Below are 17,767 nucleotides of genomic sequence, written 5' to 3'. Positions count from 1 at the left end.
CAGTATTAATATGTGAGAATGTGTGTATGGGAAAAGTCCCTTTCTATAGAGGGAGCAGGCTGTGCCTCACTTCAGGGGGGAATGGCTTTTCAGATGGGTGGTGTGGGAGGACGTTGGGAGATGGAGTGATTGCGGTTGGGACGGCGGGTGCCTTCTTTCCTTATTATTTTTGTAAGAGCAGAATGTGCCCTGTGTTAATTGGGAGTGTCCCTGACCTTCACACGAAGCCCAACTTCTTTATCAAGTACCACTTTGGCTGCCGTGCTTTCCTCCCATCAGTGTCAGAACAGAGGTGATCCCGTGGGGCTGAGGGCAGCAGTCCATCAGAGACAGTGAAGAGCTGTGAGAAACACCTCAGTGATCTGCCTGTAGACTTCTGCAGCTTCTTTGAGCTTGGCTGTGAATTGAGTTGTGCCTCTGTTTCCCCAGGTGAAGGAATCAGATGGTGTGGTTAACGACGAGCTGCCGAACTGCTGGGAGTGTCCAAAGTGCAACCATGCAGGGAAAACTGGAAAAGTGAGTTTAATGGGGATAAGTGGTGCTGGAATGAAATACAAGATCTCAAACGTTCCCTCTGGCTTGTAGGTATAATTTTGCCCAGTACCACTTTTGTTTCCGTGTTCAATTCGAAGGAAATGAGCTGTTGGCTTTCTGTTCCCTAATCATCTTTTTATTTTCCTTCCATGCACTAACACTTCACCCCCAGTCTGCAGAGTATTTAGGTTAGTTCTGTGCGTTGCTGCATGCTAAATTCTAAGATACTTCTTGGGATTGAGTAAAAAGGAAAGAAAAGAGTTATGTGGAACCCAAAGTGTCTGTTGGAGTTAGGGAGGCTTTGATTTTCCTTCTGTAAAGCGAGACGCTGCGAGTGCGCGTGAGAACTTAAAGGTTGAAACTGCTTCTGCTGTAACTCCTTGTTAATGATTTTTTTCTGTTACAAAGTGATCACCCCACCAGTGCTGGAGGCAACGTGCATAAATAGCTGAGAAAGGCATAAGATATAAAGTTTGTTTGTGTTTTGTGTCTCTTTGGCGTACAAGCAAAAGCGCGGACCAGGATTCAAATACGCATCAAATCTCCCAGGCTCATTGCTGAAGGAGCAGAAAATGAACAGAGACAATAAGGAAGTCACAGATGCTGCAAAACGGAAAGGGGACTGTGAAGAAACTCCCAGGCGGAAATCTGAGGAGCATTCCAAAAAGCCTCAGGTTGACTCAATTCTGAGGAGAAAGTCAGACGAAGTACATCTGCGGAGGAAAAGGAAATTTGAGAAACCCCAGGAGCCCTCTATGAGAAAACGGGTATGACAAAACCCTTATGTACGTACGCAGATGCGCGTGGGCTGGTTGGGGCTGATGTCTCTTGCCTTCTGGCTTGTACCTCGTCTTGAAACCCCAGATTGCTCCAAAAGAAACTGCGATGTTTTACCTTCCTTCCTGAAAACTGCTTGTCTAACAGGACAGTAGTTTGAACGGTGAAGCTCGGGTTGACATTCAGAGGCTGACAACACTGGGCTGTGGCTGTTGGTTTGTTCAAAATACTGGAAAACCCACTTTAACTAAAAAAGTCACTGCAAGATGCTTGGAGTAGGAACAAAGTGAAAATCACTTCTTTTGTGGAAACCTTTTCATCTGTTGCCACTTGGTGGCGCGTGGCAGCTTGTTTTGTGGCTGGTTCACAGATGTACAGTGTGTAGAGCTGATCAGAGGACCTTTAGGAATGACACCTCCTGTACCCTGCAGAGAGGAGGAGCTGCTCACAGCTGCACTGTAGCAGCTTTTTCCCCGAATTTAAAAGTCAGAGCTCTCGGACCAGGCAGAGACACTCTGAACTGCCGTGTGGATTACAGAATGTTCTGCTTAAGATGTAGAGAAATGCTGGCTTCCAGAGGTAGGATTGAGGACTTAGATCCAGATTCTCTTACAAATAGACGTCGGATGGCTTTGTAACTGGGATCGCTGGCAGTTCTTGTACTGCAGTTCACTAGGACTTGGTAGTTGCTCTGCCTGTCGAGTCTTGGCAGAGAGAACAGCACAGTGTGGGAAACGTAGGGACTGGCGTTGCTTTGGTGGAGAGCAAAATTCATGACAGCAGATGATGCATATCTGCTTCTTGGCCGTGATTTCCTTTTCCCATCCCTGCGGACTCACTGGAGTGTTTATGGATGGCTTGAATTGCTCCGTGAAAGCCCCCAGCGCGTCAGGAAGGCCCCGTGAGTCACCAAACCTTCAACACACAGCAGAACAAATGCCATCTTCTGGGGCTTTTTACTTTTTCTTTCTTCCAACAGCTAAAACTTGGAAAAGAAGAAACTCTTCAGGAAGAAGGTGCTTTGCCTTTGTAGTAGATAAGTTCTGCATCCCTTTTAATCCTTCTCGTGTGGGCTGAACGGTGAGCCAGTGTATCAGTCATGTCCTTGTGTCAAAGCAGGCATTTTTATTACGTCCTTTACATCTTGAAATTACAGAACTGCTCTCTGGTGCAAGCCTCAGTGCTTCAGAAGCGCTAGCTGCAGTGCCTGGTTCTGTATTTCCTGGTGTCCCGTATTTCACTACAGTCAAAAGCTGTGTTTTGGTGACCCCATGGAATACAGTTCTGTTCCTGTGCTGATGCTTTGCTCTCTTGCTGGATCTTGCTCCTGCCATGCACGCCCTCAGCAGTTTGTATCGCAGTGCTTCTGTGGAGTCCCCGCTGCACAAACATTGGTCTCTCTCTCACAGTCTGCTGCAATAACTGAGCTCTGATACCTTCAAGGTACGTGCTCATCAGTGCCCCGTGTGGAGGATGCTGCAAGCTGACAGCAGTCTGATCTAGTTTTCCTGTTCTAACCTGTCATTAACTCACTGTACCCTCTTCCTTTCTGACGTGTTTAAGGATGGGGTGATGAGCTTTCTCTGCTCAGCCCTGAGCCCGAGGTGTAGCAGCACATCCACAGATGTGATCCAATCAGTTTACTGCAAGACACAGATGTTCTGATAGAGCAGGTGTGTTCACAGCAGCTCACCTTTCCTTGCCAGGCCTGATCTCTTCTTGTTAAAGCCATTTTGTTCTAACAGTTGCTAGCTTCTTCCTTGCGTGTAGCGATCAAATCAGACTCAAACTCTTCCTTGGTTTTGGTCCGTGCATCTCTTCCGTTTCCATCCGGCGTGCATCAAAAGATTAGATTAACATGAAGGTGGGGTTCTCTTTGATGAGCAGCAACCAGGGCAGGGAAGAAGCTGCCAGCCCCATGAGTCCACCTTGCCTCAGAGATGGTGGCCGTGTGCCATCCCACACCTGGCGCTCCCCGTCCGCACGCACCGGAGGTGGGGAAGCCTGAGAAGATGAACCGAGTTCAGTAGGACGTAAAGGGGCAGCCAGTGTGCTACCCGAGGCTCTGAGCATCCAGCAGGAATGGTGTCAGCACAGCAGAAGCGCAGCCACAGTCGTGATTGCAACTCAGGAGCTTTCAGAAATTGACCTCTTGGCCATTTGGCACGCATGCATGTCAGCCAGTGTTGAAAGTTTGCCCAGTGAATGCATCCCAAGCCTGGTTTCTTCTGACCCGTTGGGGGAGAACTGTCTTATAGCATGCTGTTCATCTTCTGTATGGAAGCTGTCTGCCATGTAATGAGTAAGGCCCTTAAGTCTGCAGGATTATGCACGGTGAATAAATGCATTTGTCGCTCTTGGAGTCGGGAGAGCCGTTGGTGGCCTCCCTCTGCCTCTGCGATGCCACTTGAGCTCGCTGCCTTTGGCCGGCGGAGGCAGCCTGGCGCTGGGGCGGGTGGGCCCAGTTCAGGTGCTGTCCCCCAGCACAACGCCGCGTGCCACCTGCTCCTGTACTCAGCCCTGCCTGCTCCTGTACTCAGCCCTTGTCTCTTCCTTTTCAGCGGCGATCGTGGAAGGCTTCGGATGAGCGCGGCGCTCTGCTCAAACCCCTGCGGCGCCTCAAGCAGGAGCCGGAGGATGAGCTGCCGGAGGCACCGCCCCGCGCCAAGGACAGCGACCAGTCGCGATCCAGCTCGCCCACCGCGGGTCCCAGCACGGAGGGGGCCGAGCCCAGGGACAAGAAGAAGTTCAAGATGAGGCGGAAAAGGCGGCTTCCCAATAAGGAACTGAGCAAGGAGCTCAGCAAGGAGCTCAACCAAGAGATCCAAAAAACCGAGAACAGCCTTGCCAATGAGAATCACCAACCCATCAAATCCGAACCCGAGAGCGAAAACGAGGAGCCCAAGCGCGCCTTGAACAACAGCGAGAGACTCCATAGGTTCAGCAAAGGGCTGAATGGGACTCCCCGGGAGCTGAGGCACCCGCTCATCCCCAGCCTGCGGAGCACGCCGCGGGGCATCGCTCGCCCGCCGCCCTCGCTCTCTCCTCCCAAATGCATTCAGATGGAGCGGCACGTCATCCGGCCGCCCCCCATCAGCCCCCCTCCGGACTCGCTCCCCCTGGATGATGGGGCAGCCCACGTGATGCAGAGGGAAGTCTGGATGGCTGTCTTTAGCTACCTCAGTCATAGAGACTTGTGCATCTGTATGAGAGTTTGCAAGACCTGGAACAGATGGTAAGGAGGGGCTCGTGTGTGGAGGGGGGGGACTGGGAAGGGAGGTGGGTGGCTGAGCGCTAAAGGAGGCGTGCAGCTTGTCCACGGAGCCCAAGGAGAGAGGGTGTCCAGCAGTGTGTGGAGGAGCAGCTCGTCTTTGGTGCTTTCTCACAAGCAGCAGTCGCCAGCATTGCTGATGAGAGCGCTGAGCATCAGCCTGCAGCAGCTGTGCTGCCCAGAGCAGTGTGTTCTGTCCGCAGACACCGCGGTGTTCCCACACGTGGGAGCACACAGTCTGGGTCGGGCTGGGCCTGTTGTCACTGTGCCCCCAGGAGATCTCACTGCTGGTGCAGTTGTTTTTTTTGGCCCAGCTCTTAAGTCTCTACTGAGATACGGTGAAGTTGTCCTGGTGTCCTCAGCGTTCTCCTCTGCAGGTCCATCCTGATGGCTGCCCTGCAGGGGGCACAGAGCCATCCCATCTGCTGAGTCCATATCAGCAGAACTTGAGAGAGTCCTTCATCTGTGCTGTGCTCAGAGCGTAAAAACTGACACAGACAGTGACTGTGCCACCACAGGAGGCGTTAGTGGACAGATGTCTGCACCTCACTGTGCTCACAGCCAAGAACCTCGTTGGCTGTCACCTCAGATTCAGCCGTGATGCGCTCATGGATGGGCAGGTCGTAGCAGAGGCACCTTGGTAGCACAGCCTGGATAAATGAGGGGAAGGTGGGGAATTCAGCACGCGGCCATGCCCGTGGAGATCCTCCTCTGTGGGTTTCTCAGTGCCACAGAAAGAATTTTTCTGTTCAAATATGGTGTTTTCTAATGCAAAACTCAGGAAAATGCAGAATCGTGCAAAGCTGTTGGGGCTTCATGCTCACAGCCCCTAGAGATCCACGAGGAGAGCACGGGAGCACACAGGGCAGCTAAATGGGAGTAACAGAATCAGAACAGCATCTGCTTTGTGCAGGGAAATCAGGGCAGCAAAGATGTGAGGCCGTGCTTTTGTTCAGGGGATGAGGAAGGTGCACGTCTTCAGTCTGTGGGCAGATTTTAATGACCAGTGGTGGCATAAAATGGGATCCTATGTTGCTGACACTGATAATTCAGTAGAAATAATTCTGTTCTTCGTTGCAAGGTAGAGTTGATGCAAGAACTTCAGACCTGTGTGACGCTGCGTATCGGTGCACGTAGCTCAGTGTCACTCTGCTTTATTTTTGCTGTTTTCAGTTCAGTGCTGTAGTTTTCCCAGTAGTTCAGTGACACTTTCTTATGAGTCTTGCAGAAATGGAAACAAGTGCCAAATTCAAGTGCTGTTGGCTTTTTTTCTTTTTTTGGGTAGGTGCTGTGACAAAAGATTATGGACCAAAATAGATTTAAACCATTGTAAATCCATCACTCCACTTATGCTTAGTGGCATTATTAGGAGACAGCCTGTAACCCTTGATCTTAGCTGGACAAATATATCTAAAAAGCAGCTGAGCTGGCTTATCAACAGACTCCCAGGTAAGTGATAGCTTTTTTTTTTTGGCTGCTTCACCAGATCTTAACAAACCTGTTTAGATGTAAACTGTTAAAACACTGAGGAGTGTCTGAAGGGGTCCAGCTGTCCGAAAGGAGTACACGTATAGGAGCAGAGCATCAGTGTGTTAAAATGAGCAAGGAATGAGCTTTGCTGTGACTGCGTGGTGTTGCAGTGAACTGATTGGAGGCAGATCTTGGCCGATGGGTGCCGGGGCAGTGCCTGTGCTGATCGGTTCAGCTGAGGGATGCTGGGGGACCGTCCTCTCTCCCCCTTGTAATGGAGGTGCTGGGCAGGGGGACAGCTGTGGGGCGGGGGGATGCTCCTGGTGTCCCTGCAGTGTTGGGGTGTGCTGGAGCAGTGCTGGGCTCAGCGGATCGGCGCGAGTGCCTCTCTGTGTGCTCCAACCTCTTCTGTATCTGCAGGTCTTCGAGACCTGCTGTTATCAGGGTGCTCATGGATAGCAGTGTCAGCACTTTGTAGTTCCAGCTGTCCTTTGCTCCGAACTCTGGACGTGCAGTGGGCAGAAGGACTGAAGGACGCTCAGATGAGAGACCTCCTGTCACCGCCCACAGACAACCGGCCAGGTAACGGCGGGGGGAGCGCGGGCTGTGCTGTGTGTGCTGTGGCATGCTCTGCTGCTGGTCCCCCGTGGAGGAGATGGGCAGGAATCCCTGCAGCCAGCACTGGTGGGGTTCTGGGCTTTGCTGGCGCGTGAGGTGGTGAAGTAGTGACGTGCAGCACCTTGCTGGAAGCCACTGGGTGATGAGTGATGTTCTCTGGCTGCTGAACAGTCGTCTGAGCCACTGTGCTGGTTTTCTGTCTGACTTTCTTCTCTTCAGGCTGCAACGGGTGTACTTTAGAGAGTATGGAAACACTTTCTTCCAGTTCAGGGAAGGAGCAGTTCTGTGGGTCATGCCACATTCGCCCGGATATCAGCTCAGGTGAAATTTTGAGCAAATCAGATCTGCTTTCTGGCATGCACTGCACAGCCTACTGCTTATTCCCGACCTGTAATTCCGCTGGGCCCCTGCAGTTACTTTCGTCCCTTTTGTTTTGAAATCAGGAGGTGGTTTCTGTCCACGTGCCTGTACCAAAAATAGACAAGTGTTCCTGCTGATGTCCCCTCCAAAGCAGCAGACAGGCAAAAGCATCCGAAGTTAACTCAGGGCAGCAGTGTTGTGTGTCACAGTGCATTTCATGTAGACTTGCAGATGTTGGCAGCGCGACACGAGGCTCAGAGTGACCTCCTGCCTCTGCCCTCCAGGTCAGATCGACAACCGGAGTAAACTGCGCAACGTCGTGGAGCTGCGCCTGGCCGGCCTGGACATCACCGACGCGTCCTTGCGCCTGATCATCAGGCACATGCCTCTGCTCTCCAAGCTCAATCTTAGTTACTGTAACCACGTGACAGATCAGTCTATTAACCTGCTGACCGCGGTCGGAACTACCACGCGGGATTCGTTAACGGAAATCAATTTATCAGGTACGCAGCACGGGGAGGGGGTGGGGGGGAGCGCCCCTCCCCATCGGCACCGTGGGCTGCTGGGGTCTGCTCATCCTCCTCTGGGGATTTGTGAGCACTGCTGCTCCGTGCACCTGGAGCCCTTCTTGTATCGCGGGGCAGCGGGGGCAGCCTTGGTGTGATGGGAGGTCAGAATGTGGTTACACGTCTCTCCCCTTTTCTCCTTGGGGCAGACTGCAATAAGGTGACTGACCAGTGCCTGTCTTACTTCAAACGCTGTGGAAACATCTGCCAGATCGACCTGAGGTACTGCAAGCAAGTGACAAAGGAGGGCTGCGAGCAGTTCATAGCGGAGATGTCCGTAAGTGTTCAGTTTGGGCAAGTGGAAGAAAAACTTCTGCAAAAACTGAGTTAGTTAAAGGACACGTGTACATACTGGGGCGAGGCGGGGAAGGGACTAAGAACACGTAGGGGTTTTATTTTCAATTGGGAACTTGGAATATTGGAGAATACCGTGATGGATTTTACAACTCCTGTCGAGAACAACACGGAGCTGCCCACGTTACAGATCTCAGCTTGTGCCACTCGTTCAGTCTCCCTGGGATGTCCTGCACTGGCTCTTATGCAAATCCATAAGGTGACTGTTACCCACGATAATTGCTCACGCCCGGAAGGAGACTGATCTCCAAGGAATACTGTTATTTAAAGTACCACAGCATGTGCTTGGTAGTGTAAATTTGATTTCTGCTTTTCATTTCTTAAAACAAACAAGCAAACAAACAAAAAAAAAAGTTGGTGTCATTGAAGTGGACCACGCACTGCATTTCTGCCTTCTTAACACGTTTTGTTTTGTTACATCTTACATTATGCAGAACTATTTTTGTACAAAAATTGTTTAAAAATTATTTATGCAATGTTTGAATGCATTACCAGTGTTTCGGTTTTGATTGCCAATTTTTATCTTTACTTATGGTAGGAGAGAACTTAACCTATACTTCGTAGACAGTATCTATCTACAAACGTGCCCAGGTCAGGAAAAGTAGGTTAATACTTTCAACTTAAAGCATGTTTTAATGGAAGTTTATATCCTGCTTTGTATACTTCAGAAGTGACATAAGCATGTTGTGGAAATAAGGTGTAAATTATAGTTGAAGTAAAACACTTTGCCAAGTTTTATCTGTATAGAAATCACCTTTTTCTCAAAATTTTAAAAAGTCCAATTTCAGCTTTTGCACATAGGAGGGTTTCACTCTGTAGCATGAGCTCTTGTTCTCAATATGAAATTAATTTATACAGTGAGTCCAGCAGTAGAATAAATGGTCAAACGTAGTCTCTCTTTCTTTGAAGTGTGAGTTGAGTTCTCATTTAAGGTTTATAACATGGTTATTTCCTGATTGTAAAATTCTGCATTCATAAGTGCCATTGTTGTAAGGTGTTGTTTTCGTAGACCTTCCTGATGCAGTTTTACCTTTGTTGAATTTGTATAAACAATTGTACAAAAACAGACTCTGCCTACGAGGGCTTCTGTTTGTTCTGCTCTGTGCTTTCCCCACTGCCCCTCGGTGGCGTTATCCCACTGCATTATTGCTGAGGGGACACGAAATGTGTGTCCCTTCCTGCAGCTGCTGCCTGCCCACCCTTCCCTGCTCGTTAAGGAAAGAGACAGAGGCTGAGAGAGCCCATCGCAAATCTTTATTTTGTGTGGCTGTATCAACAGTTTCCATTCGCCTACCCACCCAAGGACGCTCCAGGAATTAAGTATCATTAAAAAGTTACTTCTAAAAAATAAAGCCATTGAGAGCTGTGCTCCCTTCTGAAAAATAGCCAGCGGTGTCTTTAAGCTGCATATTTCATTTTGAGGAGGAGCTGCTTTCTCTTTTTCAAGCCAGCCACGTAAAGACGAGAGAGCCGGGATGCCAGGTGGGGTAGCAGGGCTAAGAACGTCCAGAGGTGACAGCCCTGGCAAAGCACTTTGTCTCCATTCCTCTTAGCACAGGGGAAATTCAAAGGTGAGAGCGTAGCTTCAGCTGAACTGTTTTCCTCACTTTTTAACCGTGAACTTGCTCCTGGTCAAGCACTGTGCCTGCACGCAGGGACCCTCGTCTCCACACCTGAGGTGAGTTTGCAGCTCTGCTCCCTCAGGAGGCTGCAGGGGCAGCCCCAGGCACCAGGAAGGTCTTTGCTCAGGACAGCAGCAGCGGGGGAAGCGGGGCTGACTGACCCAGCCTTGGTTAACGGCGGTGAATGCGAGGTTTTAAAGATGAGGTTTCCTTCACCTTCTCCTTAATAAAACCAGTCCCCCTTAAGGTTAGCAGTGCTATACATTCCACGTGTTAGCAGCGAGTAGTTCCGTGACCCTGATGAGGTCACGGAAGTAGTAACATCAGGTTGTGGGCACATGAAATACAATCATCGCCTAAGATGGAGTTACGATAGCAGGAGTGGATGGAGAACCACGAGAACACGGTTTCCTGTACCTCCTTTTTTAAAAAAATACTCCTAAACTAACCAAGAAAAGCAAAGCCTGGGAAGCAGAACTTGGATAGCACGTGAGAGCGCCCTGCAGAAGTGCCAGGAGATTGCACGAGGAGTGCTGAGCATCCTGAGCACAGCTGTCAGCATCCAGCACTCCTGGGGGCTGTGCAGGTGCGGCGCTTTCTGCAGTCTTTCCACTGTTAACTCTGTTGCAGGAACGGTGCCAGAACAGTTACATTCGGTATTGGTGTCATTGGACCGAGGCAGCGCCGAGGGAGGAGCAGAGGCGGTGACTGTGAGCTCCTGCTGAGCACTGACTGCACTCGGGCTGAGTTCTTCAGGAGAGCAACAAGTGCTGTAAACAGCTCCACGCGAGGGGTTGGTGTGGTTCGGGTAAGCCAGGCAGGGCCCTGCACCGCCCTGCACCCCCACCACATTCAGCACGCAGTAAAGAAGAAAAGAAAGCATTCCATAAACTCCCCCCGTCCTGACGTTCAGAATGTTGTGTTCCAGGATTAAAAAGCTCAGCACTCCTGCCCACAGAAACCCCGGCAGCCGAAGGGGGACTGAAATCTGCTTCTGTTCCTTCACGATTTGAACACGTGCACGGCGCGCACTACGTACTGCCGGCAGATGGGGCACTCGCTCATCCTCTTGCCGCACTTGGTGCAGGTCACCATGTGGCCGCACTCCAGCAGCACGCAGTCGATCACTGCATCCATGCAGATCCGGCACAAGTTGTCGTCGTTGTCGTTCAGCTGCACCTTCTCACCCTCTGAAAAGCAACGGAGAGCGGAGTCACACCTCCAGGCCCTGAGAACGCCCCAGCTGAAAGACACAGCCCCTTCAGCACAGGGCTGCACTGCCCCCTGCTCACAGCTGCTCTTCCAACTCCCAGCTAAGGACTGATTCGCTTTCCTTCACCTCTAAGACAGCACGGGGTTTCAATGAAGTGCCTAATGATGGCAATCAAAATGCAGAGCGTGTTGTTTTCCATCTCTGACCTTGCTTTGTGTAGCAGAACGCTTTCCTCACAGCGATACAGAGCAGACCAAGTCCTGAGGATGGTGGAGCTGAACAAAGCCTGCCAGGTTTCAGAGCCAGTTTCCTCTAGCAACAGCTCTACCTCGTCAGACCACACTGAAAAACACTGAAGTCTAACGCTTGGTTTCAGCCAGGTTTGTGGACAGCACCTGCAGAGCCCTTCACCCCACTGAGCTGGTGGTTATTTCAGTGTTACGTGCTGGCAGCACCTGGCTGTGGAGCAGCCCCGGGGCTAAGGCAGCTTTCCAGTCACTGCAGTTGCCTGTTGCTCACACCCTGCCTGGTGGATGCAAGAATAAAGAGCCAGGCAGGAATTGCTCAGGCTGGCAGCAGCATCAAGAAGCTCTTTCTTCCAACGTATTTGTTAACAGCAATCAGGCCGTGCGTGTACTACAGTCATACAAGTGAAGGACTCCAACAGCTGAGCTCAGAGGTTGGATGACTGCAAGTCACTGAGCTGCAGCCACAGAAACACCTTATCGTGAAAGCATGGAGAGAGACCAAACCACTTGAACTTGGGCTTCTGCCACCGTAGCTTTTAATTCTGTCCCACAGTAAAAGACCTGAATTACTTTGGTCTGTTGACAGCTACAAGAGAAGCTCTCCTGCTAATACCTCGTGAAATCTAATACAGGATGTGGAGGTGCCAAGTTTCACATCCTCCACAACCATTTCTCGGCCGTGCAGTTTTACCTTCCCTGTGAAAGCTGAGCTCTCTGAGCTTTGCAAAGTACATCTTTGAAGAAAGAGCACAATTCCTGGAAAGATTTCTTTACACACCAGTACCACATTTAACTATCCTGTGGATGTAGCTCCAGCTGGGAAACCACCCTCGCCAGTTGTTCCACATAAGCAGAGCAACCTAGACACTAAGCTCTCCTGCAGGCAGAGCCAGCTACTGGAAACCAGAAAAGGTAAGAATTGAATATAAACCTACGTGTCTTGTGGTTTTCCTCACTCTCTCTGTACAGCCTGCTCACTTTTTCCACCAGTTCCCATTTCTCACAGCATCCTGAGTAGCTGACAAAATTACACGCGAGGATCTCCTTCAGCTGCCGAACACTCAAACCTTCGATGTCTTCCAGGCTTGAAATATCAGACAGAGATGCTCTTGCTCGTTTTCTGGACAACCCAGGAGTCTGAAACACATAACTGTATGTTTTTAACTGATCTGGTAAGTTCAAAGCACCAGATTTTTCCACGGTATCATGGACTGTGTTTCTTTTCAGGGTAAGTATTTACAGATGTGTTCCTAAATTGATTCTGAAAGAACAGAGCACGGCACCGAACGCTGACAGAGCTCAGTGCTCCGTGGTGTCATGTGCCAAAGGTTTCTTTGCATAGCTCCTAGCTCACCTGCTCCTCGGCGCTTTCTTCTTCTTCATTACTGATAGAAGATGTTTCAGTTTGCCCCTGTGTACAAAATGAAACCAATCAGGACAAAAATCCAACAGAAAACCCACCCCCAACCTCTTCTAAAAGATCTTCCTTCCTCCCAAACTGAACACAGGTGATAACACTTGAAAGTTTCAGTTGCGACCAGTCGTTACTGAGTCGTCATCCCTAAGCTAGGGGTCTTATCTGAAAATCTTCTGTTTTCAGATCAGAAATGGAAAAGGCATTTTCCAGCCCCCAGCTCCCCCACTTGGTCCTTGTTTTAGTTCCATGTGCTGCATACCTATTTAAAAAAAAAACCAAACCACGCTCTGTCATAAGACACACACCAACTGCTGTACCTGTAGAGGTGTCCCATTTCCTGTGCTTCCCCCTCTGTTTGCAAGTTCTCCTTGTGACGACACCGACACAGACATAGAAAATGGATGAGTAAAAAACCCCGAAGTCTGCGAGCGCGACGAGCGCACGCTGCGAGCGTCCGTGTCCTCCTCAGAGCCCAGGCCGTGGTGGCACAGCACGAGGTCCACCAAATCCTCCTTCTCCCTGCACGTATCCGTGGGGATGTTTCTGAGAAGAAGGTACTGACGCAGATCCTTCACTTTCAATCTCATTAACTGTGGCCGCTGAAAAGCTGTTTCTTGCAGCAAGTGACAAGTAGAACATCTTCTGAGGTTCTCTTGTGAGATGGAACAAACCGAGCAAAAATCCTTCTTGCAGTCACAGCACACGTGCTGAGAAGAACGAGGAGATAACCACTCAGCTGTGCCATAGGGAACAAGCCTACAACCCTGCCTGCCCCTCCTCCCGACCACAGGGCTCACTGCTAGCCTTCCATCGCTGATTCTGACATACCTCAGTTTTAGGATTTCAGTCTAGACAGCTGCCCATCAAACAGCTCTGCAGCTGTTCCAAGGTGGAACAAGACAACAAGGAAAGGGGAAATGGAACAAAAGTGCGGAAAGAGGCTTCAGGGAACTGCTTCAGAGAGCCATGTCACTACATGGACAAGGCAATGATGATGGACAGTTGTCACATGCAGAAGTGATCTCAACTTTATTTATCTGGAAACTTAATTAAGCTACCAGCTTGGCCCCAAAGGAAGCAAGAGGCCATTGGAGCTCAACAGCACTCAGCAGAACTAAACCTGTGTAAGAAACAAATAGTATTTTACAGAAAGAAGTTGTGATGCTAAATTGGCAGTGGCTAAACTTTTCAGTTTACGCAGTTTGTTCATTTCAGTACTCCACCACTGCGGCTGATATCCTCTTCAAACACAGCTTTGTTTTACTAGCCAAGATTCTGCTCCTAAATCATGCCCCCTGCACACAAGGATCAGCAGATTCCCAGGTCGGTTCAGATCCGACGTGTCACCAGTCAGTGACCGTCAGATCTCGTAACCTCTAATCCGTCTGACGTTCGTTTCCTGTGACCTCAGTGAGGCACTTTCTCCCTCCCCGACCATCTGCCTCAGCTGTCCTTAGTGGAGGAAAAAAATGAATATATTCATATCCCAGTATACCTACAGATCAGTTCACACTAGTAAAAACATGATGTAAATCTACTCACTTTTTTCCTAAAAACAGAAAAGGGAAGTCCACAGGCTTTGCAAACCACGTTAGCACCTGCAGCAGCTGGAGATGGACACGGTGAGAAACCCGTGTTCGGTGCAAAGCGGAACGGGCCAGCACCCCCTGCAAAGCTGGACTGCTGGCCACGGACTGCTCCAGTACCCATCACTTCATTCAGCAATCCACAGCAGGAAGCCCACATGGAAGTAGCTCCTGCCTGGAAACATGCAGGAAAAAATAAAGGTATGAAACTTGGTATCTTAAGACGCAGCCAGCACGTGACTTGCTGCTGAAGGGCCATTCCACGTGCCATCATCCCACAAGTGTGCTGTGTGAAATCCCACAGCAGCAGGAATTCAGCACACAAACAGCTGCGCAGCCCAGCGAGCTCTCCTTCCCAGCTACAATCCAAAGTGGGTAAGATTTGCTTCTGAGAGGCTGAAGCAGGAACAAGGAGCTCCTTTTCTAGCAGAGTCCTGCACAGACAGGGTAAGGAATCTGAGGAGCTAACGCAAAGCAAAGGAGGAGAGACCACTAACAGCTGTGGGTGCGGAACAAGAGCTGAAGGTTTGAGAGTGAGCAGTACAGCAGCTTGTCCAACTAGCACAGAGCTGTCCCCTGGATGGTCTGCTTCAGAAGTAGTTCAGTTCTCTTAGGACTCACAGTGAAACTCTCTAAAAAACACTTCTGGATCTCCAAACAGACAAACCAGACTTGATTACAAACTCATCGTGCTCTCAGTTTGCCCAGGAGGGAAACATCCTTCAGGCCCTCCCTGGACCTGCTCTTCTGTGCTCTTACATAGGACCTAAAAAACTAAAATACCTCTGAATGACCTTATTGCACACTGACTGTTTTGTACTCTATTGTTTTGCCTCAAACACTGTAAAGATATTCTAGATAAATAGAAGTCCATTGCTACTTTTTTTTTATCCTTGAAAACCTCCAGCAACAGATTCTCAGATTTCTACTTTGAGTTGGAATTTGGAGCTGACAGTGTTCAGGTCACACATGTAATTACAGTCATGTGGCTCATGGAAATCTATTCAACAACAATAAGGACCAACAGAAGCAGGCTGGGTTCTTTTTGGAAGGAAGCTGAGCAGCTCAACTAGCCTCATCGAGACTAGATCATCGAGTCCAACCCCCTGCCAAAGCAGTTCCCTACACCGGGTCACACAGGTAGGTGTCCAGGTGGGTCTCGAATCAAAGAAGGAGACCCCACAACCCCCTGTGCAGCCTGTTCCAGTGCTGTCACCCTCACTGACAAGAAGTTCTTGTGCACAGAACCTGCTATGCTGCAGTTTCTGGCCGTTTCCCCTTGTCCTGTCTCCACACACTGCTCACCCAGGAGTTTGTTACCCACTTCTGATACATTTTTTCTAAGTTGGTGGATAGGAAACGCGTGTTACAGCCGCACTCAGCTGCCCCGCGCAGATGAAAGGCGGAGCAACACCGCGTCCTTAATTTTCTCCCTAACCTAAGCCAGCCCAGCATCCTCCCCGTGAGACCGAGCCACAAAGCACCAACACGAGGTGCAGCTGCGGCACCAAAGCAAGCAGCTTCCTCCCTTCAGAGCTAACCACGACCCGGCCGAGCAGCCGCGGCCCCTCCAGCCGCCTCGCCACGCTTCCCCATCCCCCCCACCTCCAGCAGCCCGAGGCCGTGCACGGCTGCACGGGGACACTCAGCTCAGCGACCGCACCGGGGACGGAGGAGGGGACCCCGCGGGCGCTGTGAGGGACCGGGCCCTCAGGCCCCGCCCGCCCGCTGACTCAGCCCCGCGGCCTGAGGGGAGCGGAGAGCCGCAAGGCCGACCCCGGCCCCGCCCGCACCGTGGTCCCGGTCGCACCGCACGCCGGTTCGCCCACCCTCGTCCCTCCCGCGGCCGTCCCAACCGGGGAGAGCCGTCACCTTCATGGCCGCTCCGCCGCCGCCTCAGCCCCGCGCCCTTCCCGGCGCCGCCTCACGGAGGGCGGGCCTTCCCTCGGCGCCGCATCCCATTGGCTGTCCTCCCTGCGACGGAGGAGGGAGCAGCCAATGGGAGGAGAGGAGGCGCCGCTGAGGGCGGGAGAGGCGAGGGGCTGCGGGTGATGGGCGGGGTTCGGGAGTTGGGAATGCAGCTCCGGAAGCGTTCCGCGTCCCGTTGGGACTTTCATTGCCCGATGGGTAGAGACAAGAACTTTTAGCGCGTATTATAGCAGCGCTGCAATGAGAAAGCGAATCCCGAGGCAAGCTTTGCGTGAGAGCCGACGAAGAGAGCCCGAGAGAAGCGGCTGAGAGCGTGCTTTGAGCCCAGGCCCTGTTTAGCCTTGAGAAAAGAAGAGTGAGAGGGGACCTGATCCAGGTTGATAAATACCTGAGGTGTGGGGGGCAAAGTGGCGAGGCCGCTGTGTCTGAGTTTTAACCGTGGCTGTCGTTCTTTATGCAGGGAACCTGAAGCTCGGCTGCTGTGTGTGGCACTGCACAGCTCTATTAATAAGCCTTGCCCTCGCTGAGCCCTCTGTGTTGTGCCAAGGAGGCATTAAAAGATTTAAATCTATTAATGCAAGATGTCCCATTTACTTCTGCCGTGGAATGATGACTCAGTGGAGCTCTGTGATCCCCCAGGGTTTGATATGGTGAAGTAGAGAAGTGATTCTTAGCACCATTTGTTTTCATTGTGACCGGTTGCGAAATCACAGAACCATAAAGATTGGAAAAGACCTCTGAGCTCATCAAGTCCAACCCAGCTCTACCACGCCCCAAATCGTGCATTACTCTTGAGATAAATGTTAATCTCCAGCCTTTATTTGGGAACTTCAGACTGAGTATTGCTACCCATACAAAAAGTCCTTATAGCATTCACACCCAGAGCCACACAGTAATTTGGATTTACCTTTTGAGCAGGTTCAAAGCAGAAGGATCGCCAGTGTGACAAATATGTTGAGTCTAGAAAGCTACACAGAGTCGAGATTTGGGCCAGATGTGTCATTTCCTTTTCTCTCCAGCTTCTGCAAATGCTGACTGCAGTTCTCATCTCTGCTGCTCCCTGAGCTCACTTTGTCATTTCAGTGCTTCCGCCCAAGCTGTCTTACTTTATTTTCAGGAAATACCACTAATTTAACCTTTGTAACGTAACAGCTGTAGCTATTTCCTGCTTTTTATACTCAGATACAGTTCAACGAGTATTAGCTCACTGAGACCTAGGAAGTTATCACAAATTATGCTAGCAACAACTAATTACAGCATTAAGCTTCTTCAATACAAATGTATTCTAGAAAATTGCTCCAAGATGGATTTGACTCCTCCTCCTCTAACCACTCCCGGGCGTGAATCAGGAGTGCCTGAGCTGTAATAAGTCCCTGGTGATGTGCAGACGTGTAAAAGTGGTGAGCTTGGGGTTGCTCCTCCTCCCTCTCCAATCTGAAAATAAATGAATATATGGAAGAAAAAAAGAAAAAAAAAAGGAAAAAAAAAAAGAGAAGAAACAAAAAAAGAGAAAAGGAAAATAAGCAAAAGAAAAGAAAAAAATAAGGAAAAAAAAAAACAAGAAAAGAAAAAGGAAAAAAAAGAGTAGAAAGGAAAAAGAAATAAGAAAAATGATGAGAGTGAGAATTACTGTAGTAACGGGAGCGCTGCCCTTGGAGGCACGGCACGGCGCCGGGACGCGATGTGCCGCAGCTTTTGGGGTCCGGGCCTCACCGCCGCCCGGAACGTTTCCTCTTGACTCAGTTCGCCAGCCGGCCCAGAGAGAGCGAGGCACAGCTCCTCCTCTCATTGGTCACGGCGCC

The 17,767-nt window shown here is 50.4% G+C and overlaps 2 protein-coding genes across 6 annotated transcripts in view; one reads left to right on the top strand and one right to left on the bottom strand.

The window, feature by feature from the left end:
- Window positions 1-8,042, top strand: part of KDM2B (lysine demethylase 2B) — a 96,429-nt gene extending 88,387 nt beyond the window's left edge. For 3 of the 5 annotated variants that reach the window (XM_065739193.1, XM_065739194.1, XM_065739192.1), the window contains 8 exons: window positions 430-516; window positions 1,041-1,301; window positions 3,873-4,546; window positions 5,868-6,031; window positions 6,473-6,634; window positions 6,890-6,991; window positions 7,315-7,533; window positions 7,746-8,042. In XM_065739193.1, the coding sequence (XP_065595265.1) occupies window positions 430-516; window positions 1,041-1,301; window positions 3,873-4,546; window positions 5,868-6,031; window positions 6,473-6,634; window positions 6,890-6,991; window positions 7,315-7,533; window positions 7,746-7,927 (1,851 nt within the window). In that variant the 3' untranslated portion in view covers window positions 7,928-8,042. The remainder of the gene's footprint in view (window positions 1-429; window positions 517-1,040; window positions 1,302-3,872; window positions 4,547-5,867; window positions 6,032-6,472; window positions 6,635-6,889; window positions 6,992-7,314; window positions 7,534-7,745) is intronic. The other 2 variants (XM_065739197.1, XM_065739196.1) reach the window with 1 other exon arrangement.
- Window positions 8,043-10,566: 2,524 nt separating this feature from the next.
- On the bottom strand, window positions 10,567-15,975 carry RNF34 (ring finger protein 34). The gene is made up of 6 exons (XM_065739205.1): window positions 15,909-15,975; window positions 13,993-14,211; window positions 12,768-13,157; window positions 12,388-12,444; window positions 11,969-12,170; window positions 10,567-10,762 (listed from the first exon to the last, which is right to left on the bottom strand). Exons 1-6 carry the CDS (start codon window positions 15,912-15,914, stop codon window positions 10,575-10,577), a joined length of 1,062 nt encoding a protein of 353 aa, XP_065595277.1. The 5' UTR covers window positions 15,915-15,975; the 3' UTR covers window positions 10,567-10,574.
- Window positions 15,976-17,767: the final 1,792 nt, after the last annotated feature.

The sequence above is a fragment of the Cyrtonyx montezumae genome, unplaced genomic scaffold, assembly GCF_038088225.1.
Source record: "Cyrtonyx montezumae isolate F1298 unplaced genomic scaffold, pur_monq_1.0 scaffold_23, whole genome shotgun sequence".
NCBI classification, from domain to species: Eukaryota; Metazoa; Chordata; class Aves; order Galliformes; family Odontophoridae; genus Cyrtonyx; species Cyrtonyx montezumae.
Note: the sequence above shows the minus strand (reverse complement) of the source record. Positions and strands in the feature narration are given on the sequence as shown.